We start from the raw sequence: 24,807 nt of genomic DNA, 5'->3' as shown, positions 1-24,807 counted from the left end.
GCCCATTTTGTGATTTCCAATACAGAAGCATGCCTGTATGTGATGCAGTGCCGTCTAAGGGCCCGAAGATCACGGGCACCCAGTATGGTTTTCCGGCCTTGACCCTTACACACAGAGATTCTTCCAGATTCTCTGAATCTTTTGATGATATTATGCACTGTAGATGATGACATGTTCAAACTCTTTGCAATTTTACACTGTCGAACTCCTTTCTGATATTGCTCCACTATTTGTCGGTGCAGAATTAGGGGGATTGGTGATCCTCTTCCCATCTTTACTTCTGAGAGCCGCTGCCACTCCAAGATGCTCTTTTTATACCCAGTCATGTTAATGACCTATTGCCAATTGACCTAATGAGTTGCAATTTGGTCCTCCAGCTGTTCCTTTTTTGTACCTTTAACTTTTCCAGCCTCTTATTGCCCCTGTCCCAACTTTTTTGAGATGTGTTGCTGTCATGAAATTTCAAAATGTCTCACTTTCGACATTTGATATGTTGTCTATGCTCTATTGTGAATACAATATCAGTTTTTGAGATTTGTAAATTATTGCATTCCGTTTTTATTTACAATTTGTACTTTGTCCCAACTTTTTTGGAATCGGGGTTGTACTTGACACACACCTGTGTGTGTTCCTGTTTAAACTAAATGAGGGGTTTTATTGTTATTCCAGTGTAAACTGTCTGAAGAAAAGAAGTAAAATTCTCTCTCTCTCTCTCACACACACACACACACACACACACACACCTTTAAGTGCTTTCTGTGAGGACACTGAGCACTTCGACAGACTAGAATAAATGTAAAAATAATCTACACTGTAAACAAATCAAATAGTTAAAGCAGGAATAAGGAACCAGGACCTACTCTGTGTTTAAGAACATTTTTACACTCAGGCTGAATAATCTGGGATCATTAAACATTTGTTTGGATGTGTTTTCTTGTTCTTCTAGCGTACATGAAGAGGATCTCCCAGTAGAACTGGAGATTCATGGGAAAATGTGGAGATAAATTATGGATGAGATTACAAGCCTGAGATACTCTGACCTCTGACCCACACATTCCTGGAAGATTTTCTAATGAAATCAATGTTAAGCTGTTCATTTATAACCCTTTACACATCAGAGACAGTTGGCAAGCCAGCCAGGAGTGTGAAAAGGTCAGATCCAATTCAAAAACATTTCAAGCTGGAACTGAAGAACATCCACATGAGCTCCAGATCCATTGAGACAGGGGACATGACACCAAGAGAGTTTAGCGCCATAAGAAAAAGTCTAATAAGGTGCAAATAACCTCATGGTGTTCTCTTGCCTTTTCCTCAGTGATGATTCAGTGAAACGGGAACACATGGACACAATGACACAGGGACAAAGTTAAACAGGGACACCGTGACAGTAAAACATAGCCATGATGACACAGTTACATTGGGACATGGTGACACGACACATGGACACAGTGACACATGGACATGGGATCAAAGGAACACATGGATACATAGACATTATGGCACATGGACATGGGGACAGTTACATGGGGACACAGGCATGCATTGGGCATGTCCTCAGTGTGTACGAGTATGTGAGATGTTTTCATGCTCGTGGACACCAGCTCGTCAGAGGGTACAAGAAACAGTGCAGTGTTTTAAACCTGAAAACCCAAAACACAATAAAATCAGTCACAAACCTGATTACTGTATCTGATTGTATCACTGGATTACAGCCCCAATTCCAAAAAAGTTGGGACACTGTGTAATATGTAGATTAAAAACATTGTGAAGATTTTCAAAATCATGGAAACCCTATTATTTCATTGAAAATAGTACAAACAACATGTCAAATGTTGAAACTGAGAAATGTTATTGTTTTTTGAAAAATATGCTCATTTTGAATTTGATGTCAGCAACACGTTTCAGAAAAGTTGGGACGGGGCGACAAAAGACAAACAGTTACACGCAAAAAAAAAAAAACTAATTAGGTTAATTGGTAACAGGTCATTAAGATAATTAGGTATAAAAAGAGCATCCCAGAGAGGCGGAGTCTCTCAGAAGTAAAGATGGGGCGGGGTTCACCGCTCTGTGAAAGACTGCATGGGCAAACAGTGCAACAATTTCAGAATAACGTTCCTCAATGTAAAACTGCAAAGAATTTGTGGATCACATCATCTATGGTCCATAATATCATTAAAAGATTCAGAGAATCTGGAGAAATCTCTGTATCCAAGAGACAAGGCTGAAAACTGACACTGGATGCCTGTGATCTTCAGGCCCTCAGGAGACACTGCATTAAAAGCAGACATGTGTCTGTAGTGGAAATCACTGTATGGGCTCAGGAACACTTCAGAAAACCATTGACTGTGAAAACACTTCACTACTGCATCCACAAACGCAAGTTGAAACCAGATATAAACGATATCCAGAAACCCCACCCCCTTCTCTGGGCCCAAGCCCTTTTACGATGGACTGAGGCGAAGTGGAAAACTGTCCCGAGGTCTGACGAATCAAAAGTAGAAATTCTTTTTAGAAATCATGGACCCCACGTCCTCCAGGCTAAAGAGGAGCGGGACCATCCAGCTTATCATCAGTGCACAGCCCAAAAGCATTCAGCATCTGTGATGGTATGAGGGGGCGTTAGTGCACGACATGGGTAGCTTGTACATCTGGGAAGGCATCATTAATGCTGAATGATATAAACAAGTTTCAGAGCAATATGCTGCCATCCAGACAAAATCTTTTTCAGGGAAGGCTTTCCTTCTTTCAGCGAGACAACGCCAAACCACTTTCTGCACATATTAAAACTGCATGGCTCTGTCGTAAAAGAGTCCGGGTGCTAAACTGGCCTGCTGCAGTCCAGACCTGTCTCCCATTTAAAACATTTGGTGCATTATGAAGCGCAAAATACAACAAAGGAGACCCTGAACTGTTGAGTAACTGAAATTGTATATCAGGCAAGAATGGGACAACATTTCTCTTTCAAAATGACAGCAATTGGTCTCCTCAGTTCCCAAATGTTTACAGAGTGTTGTTAAAAGTGGAGGTGATGTGACACAGTGGTAAACATGCCTGTCCCAACTTTTTTTAAACATATTGCTCACATCAAATTCAAAATGAGCATATATTTTTCAAAAAAAAAATTCTCAGTTTCAACATTTGATATGTTGTCTTTGTACTATTTTCAATGAAATATAGAGTTTCCATGATTTGCAAGTCATTGTATTCTGTTTATATTTATGTTTTATACAGCATCCCAACTTTTTTGGAATTGGGGTCGTATAATCTTTTATTGTCTGATTATATCATAAGATTACAGGCTGACGGTCCTCTGATCCAATACTGCATTTGATACCACTAATGTTATTACAGTCTGATCATATTTGATGATACATTCTTTCTGTAATCTGATTACAGAGTGTAGACGAGATAATACTGAAATCAGACTAAAGGACAGAATGTTACCTGGATGGATCCTCCTCTGTGCTGAAACTTCCCTTGAGTCCCACACTGTTCATTTTATTCTCCAACAGGCCATAGCTCAGAGTAACCTACACACACACACACACACACACACACACACACACACACACACACACACACACACACACACACGACATGTTGGATATCCCGAAGGAGGACAAAGATTACAGAGGCATTAATGTAACACCCGTTATTGCGTGGGCCTTTGAAAAGGTTGTGTTTGAGAACTTCGCCAGGAAAACGGTCGAAGCTAGCCTTAGCCCCTCTCAGTTTGCATACAGACAAGGAGGTAACTGTACCAATGCGCTGATCACCATCCAGCACCAGGTGTGTAAATACCTGGATGACATTGACTGCAGAGCTGTTAGAGTTTTTACAATGGACTTCAGCAAGGCCTTTGACCGTGTTAAGCATAATCTTTTGTCAAACAAACTCAAACAGTTAGCGCTTAGTCCATATATAATCAATTGGTATCACAGTTTTCTTTTTGGTAGGCAACAAAGAATTTTCTCTAGTAATCACAGTTGCAATTGGAAGTCTGTAAACAAAGGGACTATTCAGGGCAGTGTCAGCGGACCGCACCTTTTTAACATTTTCTTTAATGATCTTGACATTATAATGGTAATCCTATACTTTTCAAATATGCAGATGATTCTACTATAGTGTCTCCCGTTTACAACAAAGCAGACCCTTCTATAAATTTAGTCAATTTGTTTCTTAGATGGTCTAATGAGAATCAGATGTCATGTAACACTAGTACTGTAAATGTAAGGAACTAATAGTGCGGAAGAAATGTAATAATTACGTATATCAGCCTGTTATTGATATCCCACAATGCAGTAGCTTACCTTTATTAGGAGTTACGTTACAGAGTGATTTTAAATTTACATTACACACAAAGACTAAATTGACTAAGGCGAACAAATGTCTGCATGTATTAAGAGCACTTAGAAAGGAACAGTGTACTCAATTAAAAATTGATCATTTATTTTTATCTCGTTTTGCCTTGTTTTACATATGCCTTACCTGTTTATGGTGCGTATGAATCTAGTCTTAATGTAGTTCAAAATTTTCTAGATAGAGGTCATAAGCGCCGCTTCATATCGTATCCCATCTGTATTAAAACTTTTTTAGCAAAACAAGATTGTAAAATATACAAGAAAAGCACTATCGATTGATAATTATCCGCTTAAGCCCTACCTCCCTGTCAAAAAACAAAGCAAATATAATCTCCGTGGAACAAGATATGTAATGTCTAATGTAAATACTGATCATTTTAAAAATACCTTTGTAAATAGGCTACTTTTTAAACATTTAGCTTAACTTAATATGCGTACAAGTTTTTTTTTTCCTTTCTTCTTAAATGCTTATAATGTACCTTAGGATATGTAAATAAAGACGGAAAAAAAAAGAAAAAAAATGACTGTTTTAGCTGATTGGCTGATGTGTGTGACTCTGAGTGATGTGGTCTCAGCTGATTGGCTGATGTGCTTGGACCTGTGTGAGGATCTGTGCAGGTGAGAGCAGCAGAAGGTTCTCCAGGTGAGAGTGGAACAGGTCACTGTGGATCATGGACACGCCCAGTTGCCTCTCAACAATGAAACCAATCACACAGTCATCAGGAAGTCTGATTACAGCCGAGGTGTGTTCTAACCTGGACCCGCTGCGCGCGCGCACACACACACACACACACACACAGAATTAATATAGTTAACAAAACCTAAGACTTAAATTAAAACTAGTCGTGAAAAAATAAATTATTAAAAACGATTTAAAAATTAGATTTAAAAAAAAAAACTAAATAAAAAACTACAATGAACAATGCAACACGAACTAAAACGAAACAGAACTGCAGGTAAAATCAGCTTCGTTTTCATTTTGTTTTCCCCTTTGAGTCAGTAACAGACTAGTTCCTGAAGGGGGCAGTAATGTAATGCTGGCTGCCATAAAACACAACAGAAGATGCTCTCCATGCAAAGCCTGAAAAACTAAAACTAAATAGAAACTAGTCAATTCCTCAAAATTAAAACAAAACTAAAACTACTTATGCACTTGTAAAACTAACGAAAACTAAAACTGAAAGATGAAATAAAAACTAATGAAAATGTCAAAACTATAAGAATTTCTCTTTCTCTCTCACACACACCCTTTCTTCCTCCTCTCAGTCTAACATAAATAAAAATTCTACATATTATTAACTTGTAATTTAATCACACCTCGCCCATGGAGCCATCTTCTCTGCTAACTTCCTGTTGAGACAGAACCCCGCCCCTCCTGTTGCGAACCAGAACTGCACATCACGCTGAAAACACAAACTAACCAGTTATTATTCAATATTATTTATGTGATATATGTAAAGATTTCAAATGTGTGTGATTTGATTTTATTAAATGCATTTAGTAACAGTTGTGGTGCATTATGGGATATCACTCACTGTCTTGTTGCTAGGCAGCAGCTCCTGGGCCTTGATTGGTCGATCCAAACTGGGTTTACCCACGTACACATCTCTGTCCAATGAGAATTCAGAGAGGAGAGACAGCAGCGCACCTGGATTCAGGTAGTTATCATCATCAACGTGGCACAGCCACCTGCGTTACAGACAGAGCAGTCACACACACACACACACACACACACACACACACACACACACACACACTCATCCATTATTGCCAGACAATGTCTCAGACATTCATAAACATTGGGATCTGACAGTATTTGGGATGAAACCTGAATCATCTCTAACGTTTCAGTAAAAACACTCAGTGGGACTGAAGTCTGGCATTGAGAGGAACAGAAATACAGAAGCAGCTACATTGCTAACGCTAAACAGCGCTAATTTGCTAACTCTGGTGCTCAACATGGCTCCTTCAGTGAACTGGAGTAACACACTCACTGTTTATCAGAGGCCATGAAGTGGTCATACTCAGAGGCCATCTTACAGGAGAGAGCCTCATGAGTGTGTTCAGGTGAACAACTGGTGACAATGAGGTTAAAACCTGGACACACACACAGACACACACACAGCAATGGGAAAGTTGTGACTTCTGAAGTGTTGAATCTTCTGACATTCGTGTGTGTGCGTTACCTCTAGAGCCGATCTCGTCATCTCTGGTATCTGTGAAGATATACGTCTGTAAACAAACAAAATATAAATAATAAAATCAATCAGCAGCTACATTTCTATTTCTTTACAGTTACTACTAAATCACACCTTTCATACAGACAGGCAGAGAGAGAGAGAGAGAGACTTTTGACTTTTTAAGCCACCTTTAATTACGCCATTGTTCCATGTGTATATTTTTTTCACAAGAAATAAAACAATAAATAATGGAGAAAAATAAAAAGGTACATAAAAAGTCATTGCTAGAAAATCATCAAATTCAGTCCATAAAAACACCTTTTCTGTTAAAACATTCTCACACACACACACTTGTACATTAAAAGCTGAGAGTTAGTGCACCATCCTCTTCAAGTGAACATAAAACCTGTCTAAAATCCTTGAAAAAGCTGTGGCACAGCAGTTATGCTCATATTTACATAGGAATAACATCCATGAAATGTATCAGTCAGGATTTAGACCTCATCACAGCACAGAGACAGCTCTGGTTAAAGTAGTAAATGACCTACTGTTGGCGTCTGATCAGGGCTGTGTCTCGCTGCTTGTGTTGCTTGACCTTAGTGCAGCATTTGATACCATTGATCATTCCATTCTTCTGGATAGACTAGAAAATGTTGTGGGAGTTAAGGGAACGGCCCTCTCCTGGCTCAGGTCTTATCTAACTGATCGTTATCAGTATGTTGATATAAATGGTGATATTTCTAGACATACCGAGGTAAAGTTTGGTGTTCCACAAGGTTCTGTCTTGGGTCCACTGCTTTTTTCTCTATATATATGTTACCTCTGGGCAATATTATTCGTAAACATTGTATTAGTTTCCACTGTTATGCTGATGACACACAGTTGTATGTCTCTGCAAAACCTGATGAGAGACACCAGCTTAATAGAATTGAGGAATGTGTTAAGGACATTAGACACTGGATGCTTATTAATTTCCTTCTGCTTAACTCTGACAAGACTGAAGTACTTGTGCTAGGACCACATACAGCTAGAAGTAAGTTTTCTGATTACACAGTGACTCTGGATGGCCTTTCTGTTTCTTCATGTGCAGCAGTAAAAGACCTCGGAGTGATTATTGACCCCAGTCTTTCATTCGAAACTCACATTGATAACATCACCCAGATAGCTTTCTTTCATCTCAGAAATATTGCAAAGATAAGAAATTTAATATCATTGCATGATGCAGAAAAACTAGTCCATGCTTTCGTTACCTCCAGGTTGGATTATTGTAATGCCTTACTGTCTGGATGTTCCAATAAGTGCATAAACAAGCTCCAGTTAGTTCAAAATGCAGCAGCAAGAGTCCTTACTAGAACTAGAAAATATGACCACATCACCCCTGTCTTATCCACACTGCACTGGCTCCCAATCAAATTTCGTATTGATTATAAAATACTACTATTGACCTTTAAAGCACTAAATGGTCTCGCACCACAGTACCTGAGTGAACTTCTGCTCCTCTATGACCCGCCACGCCTACTTAGATCAAAAGGTGCAGGCTATCTGCTGGTACCTCGTATAGTGAAGGCTACATCAGGGGGCGGAGCCTTTTCTTACAAAGCCCCACAGTTATGGAACAGCCTTCCAAGTAATGTTCGGGAATCAGACACAGTCTCAGCATTTAAGTCTCGGCTGAAAACATATCTGTTTAGTCAAGCCTTTTGTTAATGGTGTTTATGAGGTAAAGGAGTAGATCTGGAGGGTCCTCAGACAGAGTGTTTTGGTAAACTGGGATGTATGGATGCTGGCAGTCCCCACTCGCTTGCTCACTCGAGTTTGTTGACGGTGTAGTGGCTGGCTGCTCCCTCATGCCTGTGTTACCTTCTGGCTCTCTCCTTTTAGTTATGCTGTCGTAGTTAGTTGCCGGAGTCCCTGCTTGTACTCGGTGCAATATGTATACTGCTCTTACTGGTGCAATATGTATACTGCTCCTACTTATTCAGGTGACATTGGGCATACCTAACAACCTGTGTTTTCTTTCCCTCCCCCCCCAAATCTGTCCCTCTGAGTTACATGGAGTCAACAGGAAATCTTTTGGTGGAGAGGGTGGAGACCTCGACTGGCTATCGTAGCCTGCAGGGAATCGGCCGTCAGACATTCTGTCGCATGTCCCAGACCCGGTGAAATGTAACTGAATTGTCTTGGCCAGCCCTAAGGGTCCCATCTGCATCTCATCATTGCTGAGGAGTGTGCTCCCTTCACCCAATCAAGCATCCAGCCAGAGCAGGTCATGATATTTTTTACCATATTAACATGCCATTGTTGTGTGTTATGCCTGATGTAAAGACTCTCGTCTCTGCGAGCCTACCACACAGATTTAATACTTGTCATTTTTAGGGCATACCTAACAACCTGTGTTTTCTTTCTCTCTTCCCCCCCCCCAATCTGTCCCTCTGAGTTACATGTTGATCCCGGGATTGAGATGCTGGCCTCTTCTGCCCCTCGGACCTGCTTGATCCATCCTGGTGCCCTGTGTCTGGTCGGAGTTTTATCGCACCGCTCCTGTGAAGGACGGCCCCATGAGGACAGTTGAGGGTTATACCTGTTAAAACTGTTAATATTATAGTCAGGCTGTCTGTTGTTGCCCAAATGAGGATGGGTTCCCTTTTGAGTCTGGTTCCTCTCGAGGTTTCTTCCTCATGTCGTCTGAGGGAGTTTTTCCTTGCCACCGTCGCCACAGGCTTGCTCATTGGGGATAGATTAGGGATAAAATTAGCTCATGTTTTAAGTTGTTCAAATTCTGTAAAGCTGCTTTGCGACAATGTTTATTGTTAAAAGTGCTATACAAATAAACTTGATTTGATTAAAACCCCACAGATCTAAAAAAGTGTCCAGGTTATTGATTAGTCTGTAAAAAGCACGCTCTACCTTAAGACGAGATGCAACCAAACCTTTCAGGCTCTGAACCACATCAGTCCATCCCAGGCCCAGCATCTGATTCTTTCTGGTCTTCCAGATTGCTAGTTTTGCAGTTCTGATTAAAAAATTAATTAAAACCTGAGTATGTCTTTTCCTGACTGTGTATTTCAGCCCAAAGACAAACAAAGGGAGGGAAAATTTCTCCTCTAGATGTTCCACCCACTCTCGCAGGATCTTAAATAGGCCCACTAGACGAGGACAAAGAGTCACCAAGTGGTCGAGGGTTTCTTGTTGATGACAGAAGGGACAGTCTTCCCCAGTGCTGGGATCCAGGTGAGCCCTGTGTCTGTTTGTGGCTATCGCTCCGTGTATGATCCTCCACTGGAGGTCAGCCATCTGTTTCTCAATGGGCGGCTTGTACGGAGTCCTCCAGCAGCCTTTAGGGGTGCATTCTGGAGCAAAAACCTGGGTCCACCTCGACTCCCTGACTTCAACCAAAGAGCAGAAGTTCAGTACCTTTACACAGCTGTAGTAGAGCTGCTTCTTCCCACATGAGCTGAAGTTGCCCAGCACTGGTGTTTTCAGGGACAGAAGCATCCCTCTCTCCTCTCGCCACTCTTCAGTCGCAGGTCTGACGCTTAGTGCAGGAAAGATGTACTCATGGTCCTCATGCCATAGGTCAACCAGGGTACGGTCCTGGGCGTACACCCTGAGGGGTACAGACAGGGACTGCCAGACCTCTTCCACTATCTTCTTCAGCACCCTGGAAGACCTGACGCCGATGACTCCACCAAGCTTCTCCGGAGATGTTCTTATGAGGTGGCCCAGTTTGACAATGCCAGCCTCGATAAACTTGGTACAAAGTGATGTGGAGGAAAGCATGTTGGATGTAAAGAAATTACTGTAGAACAGCGGCTCCTCAAAGATCCACAAACCAGGTTTGAGGTCCATGGTCCGTGTGGTCTTGAGTGTCTTCCACGCATCAAGCACCGAGTTGTAGAAGGGTGTTATTCCAGCCAGGTCAACTTCAGAGGCCCTTACAAGAAAAAGCTGTTTATCCAGTCTCAGCCGGCTAGCCTTCCTCAGGAGCAGCTGAGCAAACACCAGCCAGCAGTATCCGCAGCCATAGAGTAGCCTCTGTGCCGTCTGCAGGCAGTAATTCTTGATAAAATGTCCATGAGGCCATGTCCTCCCTCAGCCACAAGGAGATAGAGAACTGGCGCCCTCAGCCAATGCTGACCTGACCAGAAGTTGTTCACCAGGAGCCACTGTATGTCCCTCACGAGGCCTGGTGGTGGCACTAAGACGATCAGTCTATGCCAAAGAAGAGATGACCAGGTTATTGGCTTTCAGAACTCTACCCCTGTAGGACAGCTGGGGAAGCAACAATTTCCATTTAGACAACTTGGCACTCACCTTCTCCAGCACTCCCTCCCAGTTCTGTTTTTGGAAGTCCTCACACCCTAAATACACTCCCAGAACTTTAATGCCTCTTTTTCCCCACTTAAGTTTCCCAGGTAGCTCAGGAGCGTCTCTTAGGCTCGACTGACCTATTAAACAAGCTTCACATTTGTCCCAGTTAACTTTAGCGGAGGAGGCCTTTTCATACACAGTCAGGCTGCACAGAAAGGCAGTGAGGCGAACAGCTGGCTGTGTTAACAGCTGATGGCGAAAGCTGGTTGTCCCAGCAACTTGCTACCAGGCTATATGGGCCCAAAGAAGATCCCCACTGCTGAGGAAGTCGATGACATAAAAAAGTCACTCGACTTCATAACTGAAGAAGTTTCTGCTGTCAGGCTGCAGCAGAAGAGCATATTGGACTTGGTGGAAGAGGTGAAAACGCTGCGGATCCAGAATGTGGAGAAGGATAAGCGGATCGCCGACCTGGAAAGCCGAGTGGCCAACCTGGAGCAATACTCCAGAATGAACGACGTTGTCGTCACCGGGCTCCAGGTAAAACCTCGGTCATACGCTCGGGCAGTGACTGCTATCAGTGGGGAGGAGCCCGGGGAGCTGGATGTGAGCTCCACGGAGCAGCCGGTAGCTGCTTTCCTGCAGTCCAGGGGAATTCACCTGGACTGCGATAACATCGAGGCTTGCCACCCGCTACCAAGGAGGAACACCAGAGACAAACAGACCATCATCATGAGATTCATCAGCCGGAAACATAAAGCTACACTACTGAAACAAGGAAGGAAACTGAAAGGGACAAACGGCTACATCAACAAGCACCTGACAAAATGCAATGCTGACATCGCCAGAAAAGCATGACATCTGAAGGAAAATAAAATTCAATCGACATGGATCACCAACTGGAAAGTATTCATTAAGCTGAACGGTACACCGGAGGAGGCGAGACTTCTGGTCATATGAAACATCGAGGACTTGGACAAATACCAGTGATGCTATCGGGACTGTACAGTAATCAATACCGACGTGACACTACACCAAACTCAACCATGACACACACACCGAAATAACTCTTCATCCATTACCCGGAACACTACTCGGCTCACGCAAATGCTTGTTGATTATGAAAACCTGGAACTGAAACCACACGAATTCACTGACCATAAACTACTGGATACAGAAAATGACATAGACCCGGACAATAACTTTTTTTCAACCATTAAGGACAATTGCCACCATTACACAGAGGAACAGTACAATCAGTCCACTGAGGCTGTGGGAAAATTAGCAATAATACACTTCACCAGCAGAAGCATGTACGCTAACTTCAAACATGTCAAGAAATACTTAAGTCAGTTTACTCATCCATTCAGCATAATTGCCATAACGGAGACCTGGATTGACCTGGAGAAAGGAGTGGATTTCCAACTGGCTGGATATGAATTTAATTATATAAAACAGGAAAAATAAAGGTGGAGGAGGAGTGGCGGTGTATGTGGACTGTAATTTGAATTATAAGTTAATAGATGGCATGACAACAGTGATTGATAACTTATTAGAATGTTTAACAATCGAAATTAATATTGAAAAAAGTAGAAGTGTATTAATTAGCTGTATATATAGAGCGCCAGAAACTAGTATAGAGGCATTTAAGGACTGGGTAGAAAAGACATTTACAGTAGATAATAAAAAAGTTATCTTCATTTGTGGGGATACTAATATTGATCTGTTGAACCCTAATAAGCACAGTATGACTGAGGAATTTATTAATACCATGTACAGTATGAGTCTCCACCCAAAAATTACCAGACCCACCAGAATTACTGGCCATAGTGCTACCTTAATAGATAATATAGTTACCAATGATATAGATAACATTATAAGTGGAATATTAATCAATGATATTAGTGATCATCTACCAGCTTTTACAATTTATGACTCTAATCATAAGAGAAATGTGACAGACCATAAACTTAAGTATAGAAGAGTGAGGACTGAGGAGGCCATGTTTGCATTAAATAATGATTTATTAATACAAGACTGGGAATCAGTTTATATAGAGAATAGTATTGATAGAGCATATGATAACTTTTTAAGTATATTCAAATTATTATATGATAAAAATTGCCCACTGAAGCAATATAGTACAAAACATAATTATAATGACCAACCTTGGATTACTAAGGGATTACAGAATGCCTGTAGGAAGAAAAACTCTATATAGAGAATTTATTAAATTAAGAACCAAAGAGGCAGAAAATAAATATAAAAAATATAAAAACAAGTTAACGAGTATCATAAGGAGATGTAGGAAGGATTATTATGGTAAATTAATATATAATAAAAATAATATTAAAGGAATATGGAATATATTAAATAGTATTATTAAAGATGGCTCCGGACAAATACATTACCCTAAATACTTTAATGACAACGGTATCGAAAATTATAACATGGATGTAGTTGCTAATAGTTTTAATAATTTTTTTGTTAATGTTGGACCAAGATTAGCTCAAAATATCTCTGATCCAGTAACAAATGATGATTGTATAGATAATATTATAAAGAGGAATTCTTGTTCTGTTTCTTACACCAGTAGATGAGAAGGAAATTATTGATATAGTTAATAAATGTAGTAATAAAATATCCACGGATTGTAATGATATTGATATGAAACTAGTGAAAACTATTATTGGGAGGATTTCTAAACCATTAACATACATCTGTAACTTATTTCAAACCGGTACATTTCCAAGCAATATGAAAATAGCAGAAGTAATTCCATTGTATAAATCTGGGGACAAACACAACTTCACAAATTACAGACCTGTTTCTTTACTTCCTCAATTCTCGAAAAACTATTCAATAACAGATTAGATAAATTCATTGAAAAATACAAACTACTCAGTGATCGTCAATATGGATTTAGAGCAAATAGATCAACAGAGATGGCACTAATGGAATCAATTGAAGAAATCAGTAACTCTATAGATAAGAAACATGTCGCTGGGATATTTATTGATCTTCAAAAAGCTTTTGATACTATTAATCATGATATATTAATTAATAAGATGGAACAATATGGAATGGGGGAGTTGTATTAAATTGGATAAAAAGTTATTTGAGCAACAGGACACAATTTGTGAAGTTGGGTGACTCTGTCTCAACTCGTTTGAATATTGATTGTGGTGTCCCTCAGGGGTCAGTATTGGGTCCTAAACTGTTTATTCTTTATATAAATGATATGTGCAATGTATCAAAGATATTTAAGATGGTATTATTTGCAGATGACATGTATGTTTTGATCTGGAACAAATTTACATGAGTTAGAAAACAATCTCTTCAGAATTGTGCAGGTTAAAAAGTTGGTTTGATCGAAATAAATTATCATTAAATCTGTCTAAAACAAAAATCATCTCATCTCATCTCATTATCTCTAGCCGCTTTATCCTTCTACAGGGTCGCAGGCAAGCTGGAGCCTATCCCAGCTGACTACGGGCGAAAGGCGGGGTACACCCTGGACAAGTCGCCAGGTCATCACAGGGCTGACACATAGACACAGACAACCATTCACACTCACATTCACACCTACGGTCAATTTAGAGTCACCAGTTAACCTAACCTGCATGTCTTTGGACTGTGGGGGAAACCGGAGTACCCGGAGGAAACCCACGCGGACACGGGGAGAACATGCAAACTCCACACAGAAAGGCCCTCGCCGGCCCCGGGGCTCGAACCCAGGACCTTCTTGCTGTGAGGCGACAGCGCTAACCACTACACCACCGTGCCGCCCAACAAAAATCATGTTATTTAATAATTATAAAATAAATAGGGCAATAAATGTACAGTTAGATGGTATTGATATTGAAAGAGTTTCTAATAATAAATTTCTTGGGGTAATAATAGATGATAGAATTAATTGGAAATCACATATAAAATACATACTAATGAAACTATCAAGAAGCATATCTGTGTTGAGTAAAGCTAAGCACGTCCTGGACTATAATTCATTCCGCATTCTTTACTGTTCCCTGGTTTTACCGTACTTAAATTACTGCTCAGTGGTATGGGGATATACGTATAAATGTTCACTTCATGCTATAACTATACTTCAAAAAAAGAGCTATAAGAATAATTCATAGTGCTGTTTACCAAGATCATACTAATTCACTATTCTTAAATTCAAAATGTTTAAAATTCAGGGATATTATAGAATATAAAACTGCCTTAATAATGTACAAAGTAAGGAATTATAAAGTACCAAGGAATCTCCAAACGATGTTCTCGGATAGAGAGGGGGGCTATAATTTTAGGGGGAAATGAAATGTAAAATTCGCAGTGCTAGGACAACGTTAAAAATGTTCAGTATCTCTATTTGTGGAGTAAAGCTATGGAACAGTTTGAATGTGGAGCTCATGAAATATAAACCAGTTCAAAAAAAGGTATAAGGAACAGATCTGTATGAGGTATAGGGAGGAGGAATTACAGTAACATGCTGTTGATAATATAAGTGTATATATGTGGGTATGGGTACGTACACATATATTATATAAAAAGTGAGTATTTGTATATATATATATATATATATATATATATATATATATATATATATATATATATAAGTGCATAATTGTATATAATATATAAGCATAATATGCATAATTATAATATGGGCGTCTGTGTACGTATGGATGTGTATAGTTATAGGCATGTGTATACTGTATGTATGTACTGTATATATGTATTGTATGTGTGTATATATGCATAGCATAAGTATTTGCATATATATGATTTGATTTGGGCGATATTATACCATGTTGGTATGCTTTTTTTTGTTGATTTGTTTTCTTTTGTATATATAGTTTATTATGGTGGAAAGTGATGTTTGATTAGCGGTGGTATCGAGGGTTAGGATTTGATAAGTTATTTACTTCTTCCTAATCCTTTCCAAACATTATTATGTTACTGCCTTGTGGCTACGCTATTCTGTTTATGATGATGTTTTGATGATTGCATTTTTTATTTTTTGTTTGTTTTTATATCTTCTTTACTGTTCGGAATCAATCAATCAATCAATCAATCAATTCTTTAAGTTCTTGTATATCTCTCTGATTTTGTATAAAAACATTAACATCATCTGCATAAGCTGAGACGGCCACAGAGCGGTTCTGAGCCAGCTCAGGGAGACCCAGGCCCTGTAACCAGCTCCTCAGCCTACATAGAAGAGGTTCAATGACAATGTTGTAGAGCTGGCCTGAGATGGGGCAGCCCTGTCTGATTCCTCTTTTAACTGGCACAGGGCAGCTCAACCCTCCCCACACCTTCACTAAACAGCAGGCTTCATTATATGATAGTTTGACCCAGGATAAAAAACTTCCCCCAATTCCAAAAGCCTGCAGGGCGGAAAAGAGAAAACCATGATCCACACGATCAAACGCCTTTTCTTGATCAATGGATAAAATACCAACATTAATATTATACAATTTACAAACATCAAATATATCCCTTATTAAAAATTAATTATCATACATCAACCTGTCCGGAATACAATATGACTGATCTGCACCAATAAATAATTCAATAAAATTTTTTAATCTATTTGATAAAACCTTGGAGAGGATCTTACAGTCCATACATAAAAGAGCTACAGGTCTCCAGTTCTTTAAAAGAGCTAGGTCTCCCTTCTTAGGCAGCAGTGAAAGAACTGCTCGCCTACAGGAAGCCGGAAGGCTCCCTTTTTAAAAGACACTTTAAAAACGGCCAAAAGGTCCCGTCCCAGTATTGTCCAGAAGTGTTTAAAAAAGTCCGAAGGAAGACCATCTAGTCCCGGAGCCTTGCCTGGTGCCATCTGGGACACCGCAGCAGTCAGCTCATCTAAAACAATTTCTGCGTTCAGAGTGTTCTGGTCTTCTAAGCTCAGCTGAGGAAGTCCCTGCAGAAGCTCTGCGCCACAGTCCATGTCACAGCTACCCACGCTGAATAGATCTGTATAAAACTCCACTGCGAGCTTCCTCATCATGGCTGGGTCTGTAGTGATGTTTCCATCAGAACGACGAAGACAGACCATTTGTTTCCTCTGAACAGCAGATTTCTCCAAATTAACCCTTTGATGCAAAACATGGGTCAAAAGTGACCCGGCTGAGTTTTTATCTTCTATATCTTTGCAATAAATTAATTCCATCATTCAGTATTCAAGGTATTCCTCAATTAACTTGTTTTTGATCATCATACATCCTTATTTTATTTTTTCCTTTCTTACTTTTTGAATAAAAACCCTTTTTGTATCACTCCCCTTCTAATGCACAACATGGGTCAAAAACGACCTGCATTCATTTACTCCAGCGTTTGGTGGGAACTGTGAATTGTGCTTGTGTCAGACATTTCACAGCTCAGCGCAGCGCCCTTTGCCCATCTCATACATGGAAGTAATGTTTTTCAATTGTTCTAACATTACCTTAGAAAAAAATTGATGATGTTTAGGTTCCCTTGAGAGTGAGTAGATTACTTGTCAGAAAGTTACAGTAATTACTATTAGCTACCGAGCTGTTGACATATTCTACTTTAGTTAGCTAATTTTATTGTAGTTGGCTTAGCTAACTAAACGTACATAGTTAATAAATAAATAACTGGCCCCATTCACTGCTAAAGTAATTACTTAAAACAAATTATTATTATAGTATTAAGACATTTAATTTTAAATCACACTTGGATGACCCATGTGTAGTAATATAAAAAGTATTTTTGTTCATAAAGTAGGAAAAAAAAATGTAATGAATGATGTGGTAATTAAAAACAAGATATTTAAAGAATACTTGGAATATTCAATCATAAAATAAATTGATTTCAAAAGATAGAGCAAAGAAAAACTCAGTCAGCATGAAATAACCTGGAAAATGAATGCGGGTCATTTTTGACCCAATGTTGTGCATTAGAAGGGGTGTGCATATGTTTTGCATCAAAGGGTTAAAAAAGAAAGAAGTTGGTGCATCTATGTCTTGGAGTCTAGTAAAACGTGCTCGGACTAGTACTCCTTTAGCTCTGTCCTGCAGAAGGGAGTTAAGTTCCTGCCTTTTAAAAATTAGCCCATCGTTTTTTGTTGATCAGCTTGTGAGGTAAAGACATTTTTTTCAAAGTCTCTTATTTCCTCTTCCGGTTTCTGGACAGTTCTCTGGATTTTAGCTGTGGAATTAGAGGAGTACTGCTGGCAAAACACTCTAATTTGGGCCTTTCCTACCTCCCACCACTTCATGAGTGAAGGAACAGTTTCTTTCCTGGATCTCCAATAGATCCAAAATAATTTTAAATTTTTACAAAAATTAAGATCATGCAATAACTTAACATTAAAATGCCAAAAGGACTTTGGGTTTTCTGTGGGAGATTAAAAAAAAAAAAAAGCTCCATTAAAACTAAGTGAGGGCGGCACGGTGGTGTAGTGGTTAGCACTGTCGCCTCACAGCAAGAAGGTCCGGGTTCGAGCCCCGTGGCCGGCGAGGGCCTTTCTGTGCGGAGTTTGCATGTTCTCCCCGTGTCCGTGTGGGTTTCCTCCGGGTGCTCCGGTTTCCCCCACAGTCCAAAGACATGCAGGTTAGGTTAACTGGTGACTCTAAATTGAGCGTAGGTGTGAATGTGAGTGTGAATGGTTGTCTGTGTCTATGTGCAGCCCTGTGATGACCTGGCGACTTGTCCAGGGTGAACCCCGCCTTTCGCCCGTAGTCAGCTGGGATAGGATCCAGCTCGCCTGCGACCCTGTAGAACAGGATAAAGCGGCTACAGATAATGAGATGAGATGAGAAAACTAAGTGATGGTCTGTAAAAACAACAGGGGAGATTTGGCAGTCAATAACTCTTGAAATAAAAGGTGTAGAAATATAAAATCTGTCCAACCTTGCTGCACAGACTCTACCGTCAGATATTTTCACCCATGTGTATTTTCGGACTGAAGAGCGCTTCATTCTCCACACATCGACCAGATCGGTTCTCTTTAAAAAGTGAGATAAAATGGACGAGGAGTGAATGTGTGGTTCCTCTCCTGTCCTGTCGAATGTAAAGTCTGTGCAGCAGTTCCAGTCTCCCCCCATTAAAACACACTCCCCTGATCATTACAACTTAACTTCTCTTTTAATAAATTAAACAACTCTTCACGTTCAGAGCCTTGGTTTGGTGCATAAACATTAATAAAACTAAGAGTAAAATCCTGTATTTTAACTTTTACCATAAGAACTCTACCCTTCACCAACTCTACTGGACACGATGTTTATATCTAAAACAGGAGAGAATAAAATCACAACTCCTGCACTAAAATTTGTCCCATGACTAAGAACATATTGTCCATTTCACCATAAATCCCAGGCGATTTTATTTGACTCGTCACTATGTGTTTCCTGTAATACAGGGGTTCCCAAACTTTTCCATGCCAAGGCCCCCCAAATAGCATTAGCGTCTGGCCAGGGACCCCCTTTGCAAACCCACAGACAATGCTACAAAATATGTAAAGAAACATCAACTTTTAGAATGTTTTCTCTTACTTTTATTCAATATTCAATAATTGTTACATTTGTTTACCATAAGAATATTATTAACTAACATGTCTTCAACACAAATATTTTCGCACTGAACAATAAACTTTTCAACAAACTGTTGATAAGAACAGCACAAAAGAAATCAAACCACTCTCAATTGTGTGTGTGTGTGTGTGTGTGTGTGTGTGTGTGTGTGTGTGTGTGTGTGTGTGTGTGTGAGTGACAGACGGTTTACACTAGTGGGAGGGATGGGCTTGGTGGCTCCTACATAGTTCGTCAACCCTGGGCTTAATCTCCGTCAGTGCCATACGCATGTCTCTGTCCGCATGTAGACGTGCTCCATGTTTGGTTTTGAGTGCCTTTAAAGTTGAAAAGCCAAACTCACACAAGTAGGTTGTTGCGAAAGGGAGAAGGCATTTCAATGCCCTGTCAGCCAAGCTGGGATCGTCCTTTCTTACATGTAGCCAGTAGTTAGACAGGGGAAGAGCCTCAAAGTCCATTTTTAAATCCCCTGAGTTTGTCATCTCAATCAGCTCCTCCTGTGACTTTAAGCCCAGACTAGAACCGACCCCGGGGGCAAAGGGGTTCCTAACCCAGTTTAAATGTGTGTTTTTGAGGTCAGGGAAATAGTCTTTGAAATCTCCTTGGAGGTGCTCCAGGTGGGACTGGATCAATGGAGAGACGGAGCCCAAATCACCACATGACAGCAGCTCCTGGTGAAGTAGTGGGAACATTTCTGTAACTCCCTCCTGGAGCTTGTTTGACCACAGCATGATCTTTTTGGAAAAAGCGCGCACTTTGTCTTGCACCTGGAGTATGTACGGTACGTGTCACGTCCTTGCATGCTTTGATTCAGTACATTTAGATGCTGGAAAATGTCTGACATGTCTGCAAGTTTGCGGATCCAGGTTGCATCGGTGAACCGATCTGCCAGCTGATGCTTTTCAGATGAGAGGAGCTCTGCAACCTCCCTCCGCAGCTCATAGACACGGTTCAAAACTGCGCCCCGTGACAGCCAGCGCACGTTCGAGTGAAGCAGCAGCCCCTCAAAACGAGCGCCCATCTCATTACAAAGCAGGGTAAACAGTCTGTGTTTCATGGGACGGGCTTTAATCAAATTCACTACTTGTATAACCTCCTGTAGTACCTGATTCAACTCGTTATCCATCCTTTTTGCGACCAGTGCCTCGCGATGGAGCGTGCAGTGTGTGGCCACTACATGCGGGGCCTTCTGCTTAATGAGCGCGGTCACTCCACTGATCTTCCCGGTCATTGCCGCGGCTCCGTCCGAACACACCCCCACACAACGGGTCCAGTCCAATCCGTTAGACTCGATGTAATCGTCCAAAACTTGAAAAATGTCTTTCCCAGTAGTTCTTCTTTCAAGTGCTTTACAAAATAGTATTTCCTCCACAATACGCTAGTTTGAGGAGCAAAGCAGCTTGATAAATGGCACAAATCGCAATGTCACAGGCAATCGGAGAGATGAGCATGGCAAACAACATTTCGATATGATGTATTATTATTAATAATTATATTTTATAATAATGATTAAAAAACATAATATATTTAAAATATTTATTTTTATTTTTATTTTTTGCAATTTTTTTGTTATTGTCCCTCCAACTTTCTGAGGCCCCCCTAGCGCCCCCCCAGGGTGCCGCAGCCCCCACTTTGAAAACCACTGCTGTAATAAAATAATATCCAGTTTTTTCTGTCTAATTACTTCAGATAATAAAACTCTTTTCTGTTCATCTCTTCCCCATTTATATTTAAAGAAGTGACTCTTAACCCCTGCATATTGAAAGATAGAGAGACAAACGTAAAGAGACAGATAGTAAAATCCAGTAGAGATAAAACACCCAGTGCTATGCAGTCATTAAAAACTTTTATTTTTTAAGTTTCATTTTCTTATTCATTCTAATTCCAACAGCTCTTTGAAGTGTGGTAACTGGTCTAATAAACTTTTCAACGTTGGGAAAATAATCTTTAACATTTGCTTTTTTTTCCCAAAAGTTTCATCCAAAAGTTATTTATTTATTTCCTCAAGTGAATAGAGGTCCTCGCTTTGAGAAATGCTGTCCGTTATAGAAACAGAGTCAGAGTCACATTCCATGGCAGTCACATTGTCACCATAACAGTGGTCCGGCTTCGTCACCCCTTCTGTCTCACTGTCGGGTCTGACAGCCTCCTGTAAAATGGAGACTCCGCGTCCTGCTCAGACCCCCTACACCGACCTCTCCTTGCTCCACCCTGCTCTGTTCAGCCTCCATCAACTCCGCTGAAACACAACTTCCGGTATCTGTAGCTCCAGGCGGGGACCTTCCAGACTCAACCTGAGCGGGTGGAGCAGATTCAGATGGCGTTGGGCAACCACTATTCACCTCCCCACTGTCAGTCACATCAGTCACACTACTGCCCCCCTCCCCACCGTCAGTCACAACAGCTTCACCACTGTTCATCTCCATACTGTCAGTCACTTTGCTACCCTCCTCCCCACTGTCAGTCCCACCAACCACCCCGCTGACCCCCTCCCCACTGTCAGTCCCACCAACCACCCCGCTGACCCCCTCCCCACTGTCAGTCCCACCAACCACCCCGCTAACCCCCTCCCCACTGTCAGTCACATCAACCACCCCGCTGACCCCCTCCCCACTGTCAGTCTCCGCAGTCACCCCGCTATCAGTTGCGTTCCTTCCCCTTTTCTCACTGATAATCCCAGCAGCAGCAGCCAGCTCTGCTCCCCGCTGTCTGTGAGGACAGGCGACCTGCTTGTGACCCACATCCCCACACGTAAAACATTTCATGCTCCCCAAACTCGCATAAACCATGTAAAACCCTTCCTCGTGTTTAACACGGAAGGAAACTTCCAGTGTTTGAGTTGGGGAGTCCAGAAACATAAACATTTATCTCCGTAAAGACTGAACGTGTTTTAATTTGTCACTTTTATAGCCCAAACTGACCGTCCGGAAACCGCTCGTGAATTTCCTGACGCGCTTCAGTTCTCTCTCCAGCGCCTCGTTGGGAATAAATGGAGGGACTCCGGACACGGTGACCCGGACAGAGGGCACCGCCAGCGGGGAAACATGTATAAACTCATTATATATAAATAACTCTCTATGAGCTGATTAACAAGCTCCTGATGCTTCAAAAACACCACCACCGCTTTATTCATGCAGGAGGCACACACGATGCTTCCATAACCCACCTGTGTTCCGACCGTGAGCAACACCTGCTCTACCGGAACCGTAGGTTGTGGCACCACCCTTACTCCATGCTTCAAGGACGGGGCGGCGTCCCGGAGGACACCATCCCCGTCAAACAGCCAACAAACAAACACACACAAAACACTAAAACACCACTATCAACAACTACAAAATACTCAAATTAAATAACTCAAGAAAAAACAAGAGAAAAGTTTAGTTAGGAAAAATTGCAAGCTCTCCGCTAACGTTCACTACACTCTCCACCAGCAAACTCCCAGCATGCAGTGCAGAGAGAGAGACAGACAGGAAGATAGACAGAGAGAGAGGAAGCTAGACAGACAGAGTCAGTATTATTTTGTGGTCAGCTTCAGTTGCTCTCTGAAGTGCAGCTCACACACACTTTCTACAGCAGAATACAGAAGTGAAACTGTACGTGCGCGCACACACACACACACACCAAATTCCAGTCCAAAATTTTGAATTGATTTTTTTATCCTAATCTTTATTTTCTTACACACATTATGTCTCAGTTTATTCTTCACTGACTACTGTGAAGCGATTCTGGATGTGTCTCTGCAGGTGTGTGTGTGTGTGTGTGTGTGTGTGTGTATGTGTGTGTGTGCATGCTGTAGCATATCTGCATGAGTGTACAAGTGTAAGTGAGTGTGTGTAGAGCAGTGAGTGATAGTCACATTGTTCGACTTCCTGTTGATGTAACTTCCTCTCTGATGAGTTTCCTCTGTTTTCACACACACACACCATGAACACAAACCCACACACCATGAACACAAACCCACACATACCTCACTGACACAAAATCATTTCTCATCTGATGTTGTCTGTTCCTCTGTCTGTCTGTCTCAGAGTGTATATGAAGGAAACTTGCCTAAGGGAAAGTGAGCACTGCGCATTAACAGGACTAACATCCTCATATCCTCATCCCTGTACAGAAATATTATCAGCTCTAAGTGGACTGATTCAAGAGGAGGGCATGTGACACAGGAGATGAATCTGATTGGCTGAATGGGAAATGATAAAAAATGAGGATATGATTATCAGTGTGGGGCTCAAATATTTATAGTCACTAAGTGGTTCATGTCACAGATAAGAGGGACAGAGAGTGAGACAGAAAGGGAGAGAGATAGAGTGAGACAGACAGCCGTCTGCATGTATATAAATACTGACTGTAGTCGATCTGTTATTCTCCGAATGTATTGGCACCCCTCTACTCCATCCATTAATGGAAAAGGATCACAGGAAGCGCAAACCTGGTGTGTGTGTGTGTGTGTGTGTGTGTGTGTGTGTGTGTGTGTTAATGCGGATATTAAGAGATCTCACGTGCTCTTTGATGTTGGAGATCCAGGTATCGAGCAGGAGCGCGAGGCGGTTTCGGTGGAAGTGTCGCGTGGTCTTTACCGCGATGAACACGTCCTCGAGCCGGACACGCCGCTGTCCCCGCGCGCTCATCAGAGAGGAGGAGGAGGAGGAGGAGGATGGTGGCTTGTCGGCGCGCGCGCTCACGTTTCCGTTCCGCAGCCGCGAGTGCGCAAAGGCGAGGATGATGAGGAGCGCGAGCGCGGCTACCGGAACCGCGCGGCCCGGCTTCCATCTCACATGCATTTCTAAATAAAGGGGTTCAGTTTATAATAGTTTTTATTATAACATGTTAAAAAAACCTTATTTTAAAAAAGCTAAAAGGAAAAAGAGATCAAACCGGGAAATGAAAAAAGACGAAGAAAATAAAGGGCGCGCGCGGTGGAGCTGCTTCACACATCATTCCGGTTAAATCATCAAAAATCTTAACTCCGACAAGTACAGAACGCACACTCGACTTCCTGCGCTGTCAGTCATCACTTCCCTTTAATCCGCGCTTCCTGCTCCATCACAGCGCGCGCGCAGCTGCAGCTCGGTTCTGCTTGAGCGCGCGCGCTGCTGCATCCTTCACACCGGAGGAACCAACCGGAAGTCTTCTCCATCCTGATCACAAACTCAACTCGAGTCCGTGATGTGTCTTCACATGGAACAGCATCAACACACACACACACACAGGGTTGCCAGCAGCTCTTACAATCGTGCGGTTGCAAATCACAGGTTTATATGAATGTGCTGCTTGTTATCGTTTCTATAGCAACAGCTCATTTACAATGAAGGATACAGCGGAGGCTCCACTCATAAGAAATTGAAAAAGTTAGATGTTTGTTTAATGTGTGTAAGGAGTCTCCAGTGTGAGCGC

The 24,807-nt window shown here is 41.4% G+C and overlaps 1 protein-coding gene across 3 annotated transcripts; it reads right to left on the bottom strand.

Moving 5' to 3' along the window:
- Positions 1-427: 427 nt before the first annotated feature.
- On the bottom strand, positions 428-24,553 carry mfng (MFNG O-fucosylpeptide 3-beta-N-acetylglucosaminyltransferase). Of its 3 annotated transcripts, none has more exons than XM_060912006.1 (9): positions 23,913-24,553; positions 23,267-23,313; positions 6,548-6,593; positions 6,356-6,458; positions 5,897-6,050; positions 5,679-5,764; positions 4,960-5,125; positions 3,445-3,530; positions 428-1,640 (listed from the first exon to the last, which is right to left on the bottom strand). In XM_060912006.1, exons 1-9 carry the CDS (start codon positions 24,181-24,183, stop codon positions 1,583-1,585), a joined length of 1,017 nt encoding a protein of 338 aa, XP_060767989.1. In that variant the 5' UTR covers positions 24,184-24,553; the 3' UTR covers positions 428-1,582. The 3 variants fall into 3 exon arrangements, with proteins under 3 accessions (XP_060767989.1, XP_060767988.1, XP_060767987.1); XM_060912005.1 differs by lacking the exon at positions 23,267-23,313 and having other exon boundaries at positions 429-1,640; positions 23,913-24,196; positions 24,289-24,549; XM_060912004.1 differs by lacking the exon at positions 23,267-23,313 and having other exon boundaries at positions 429-1,640; positions 23,913-24,548.
- Positions 24,554-24,807: the final 254 nt, after the last annotated feature.

This window comes from Neoarius graeffei, chromosome 27 (genome assembly GCF_027579695.1).
Source record: "Neoarius graeffei isolate fNeoGra1 chromosome 27, fNeoGra1.pri, whole genome shotgun sequence".
NCBI classification, from domain to species: Eukaryota; Metazoa; Chordata; class Actinopteri; order Siluriformes; family Ariidae; genus Neoarius; species Neoarius graeffei.
This window is presented reverse-complemented; position numbering and strand designations above follow the sequence as displayed.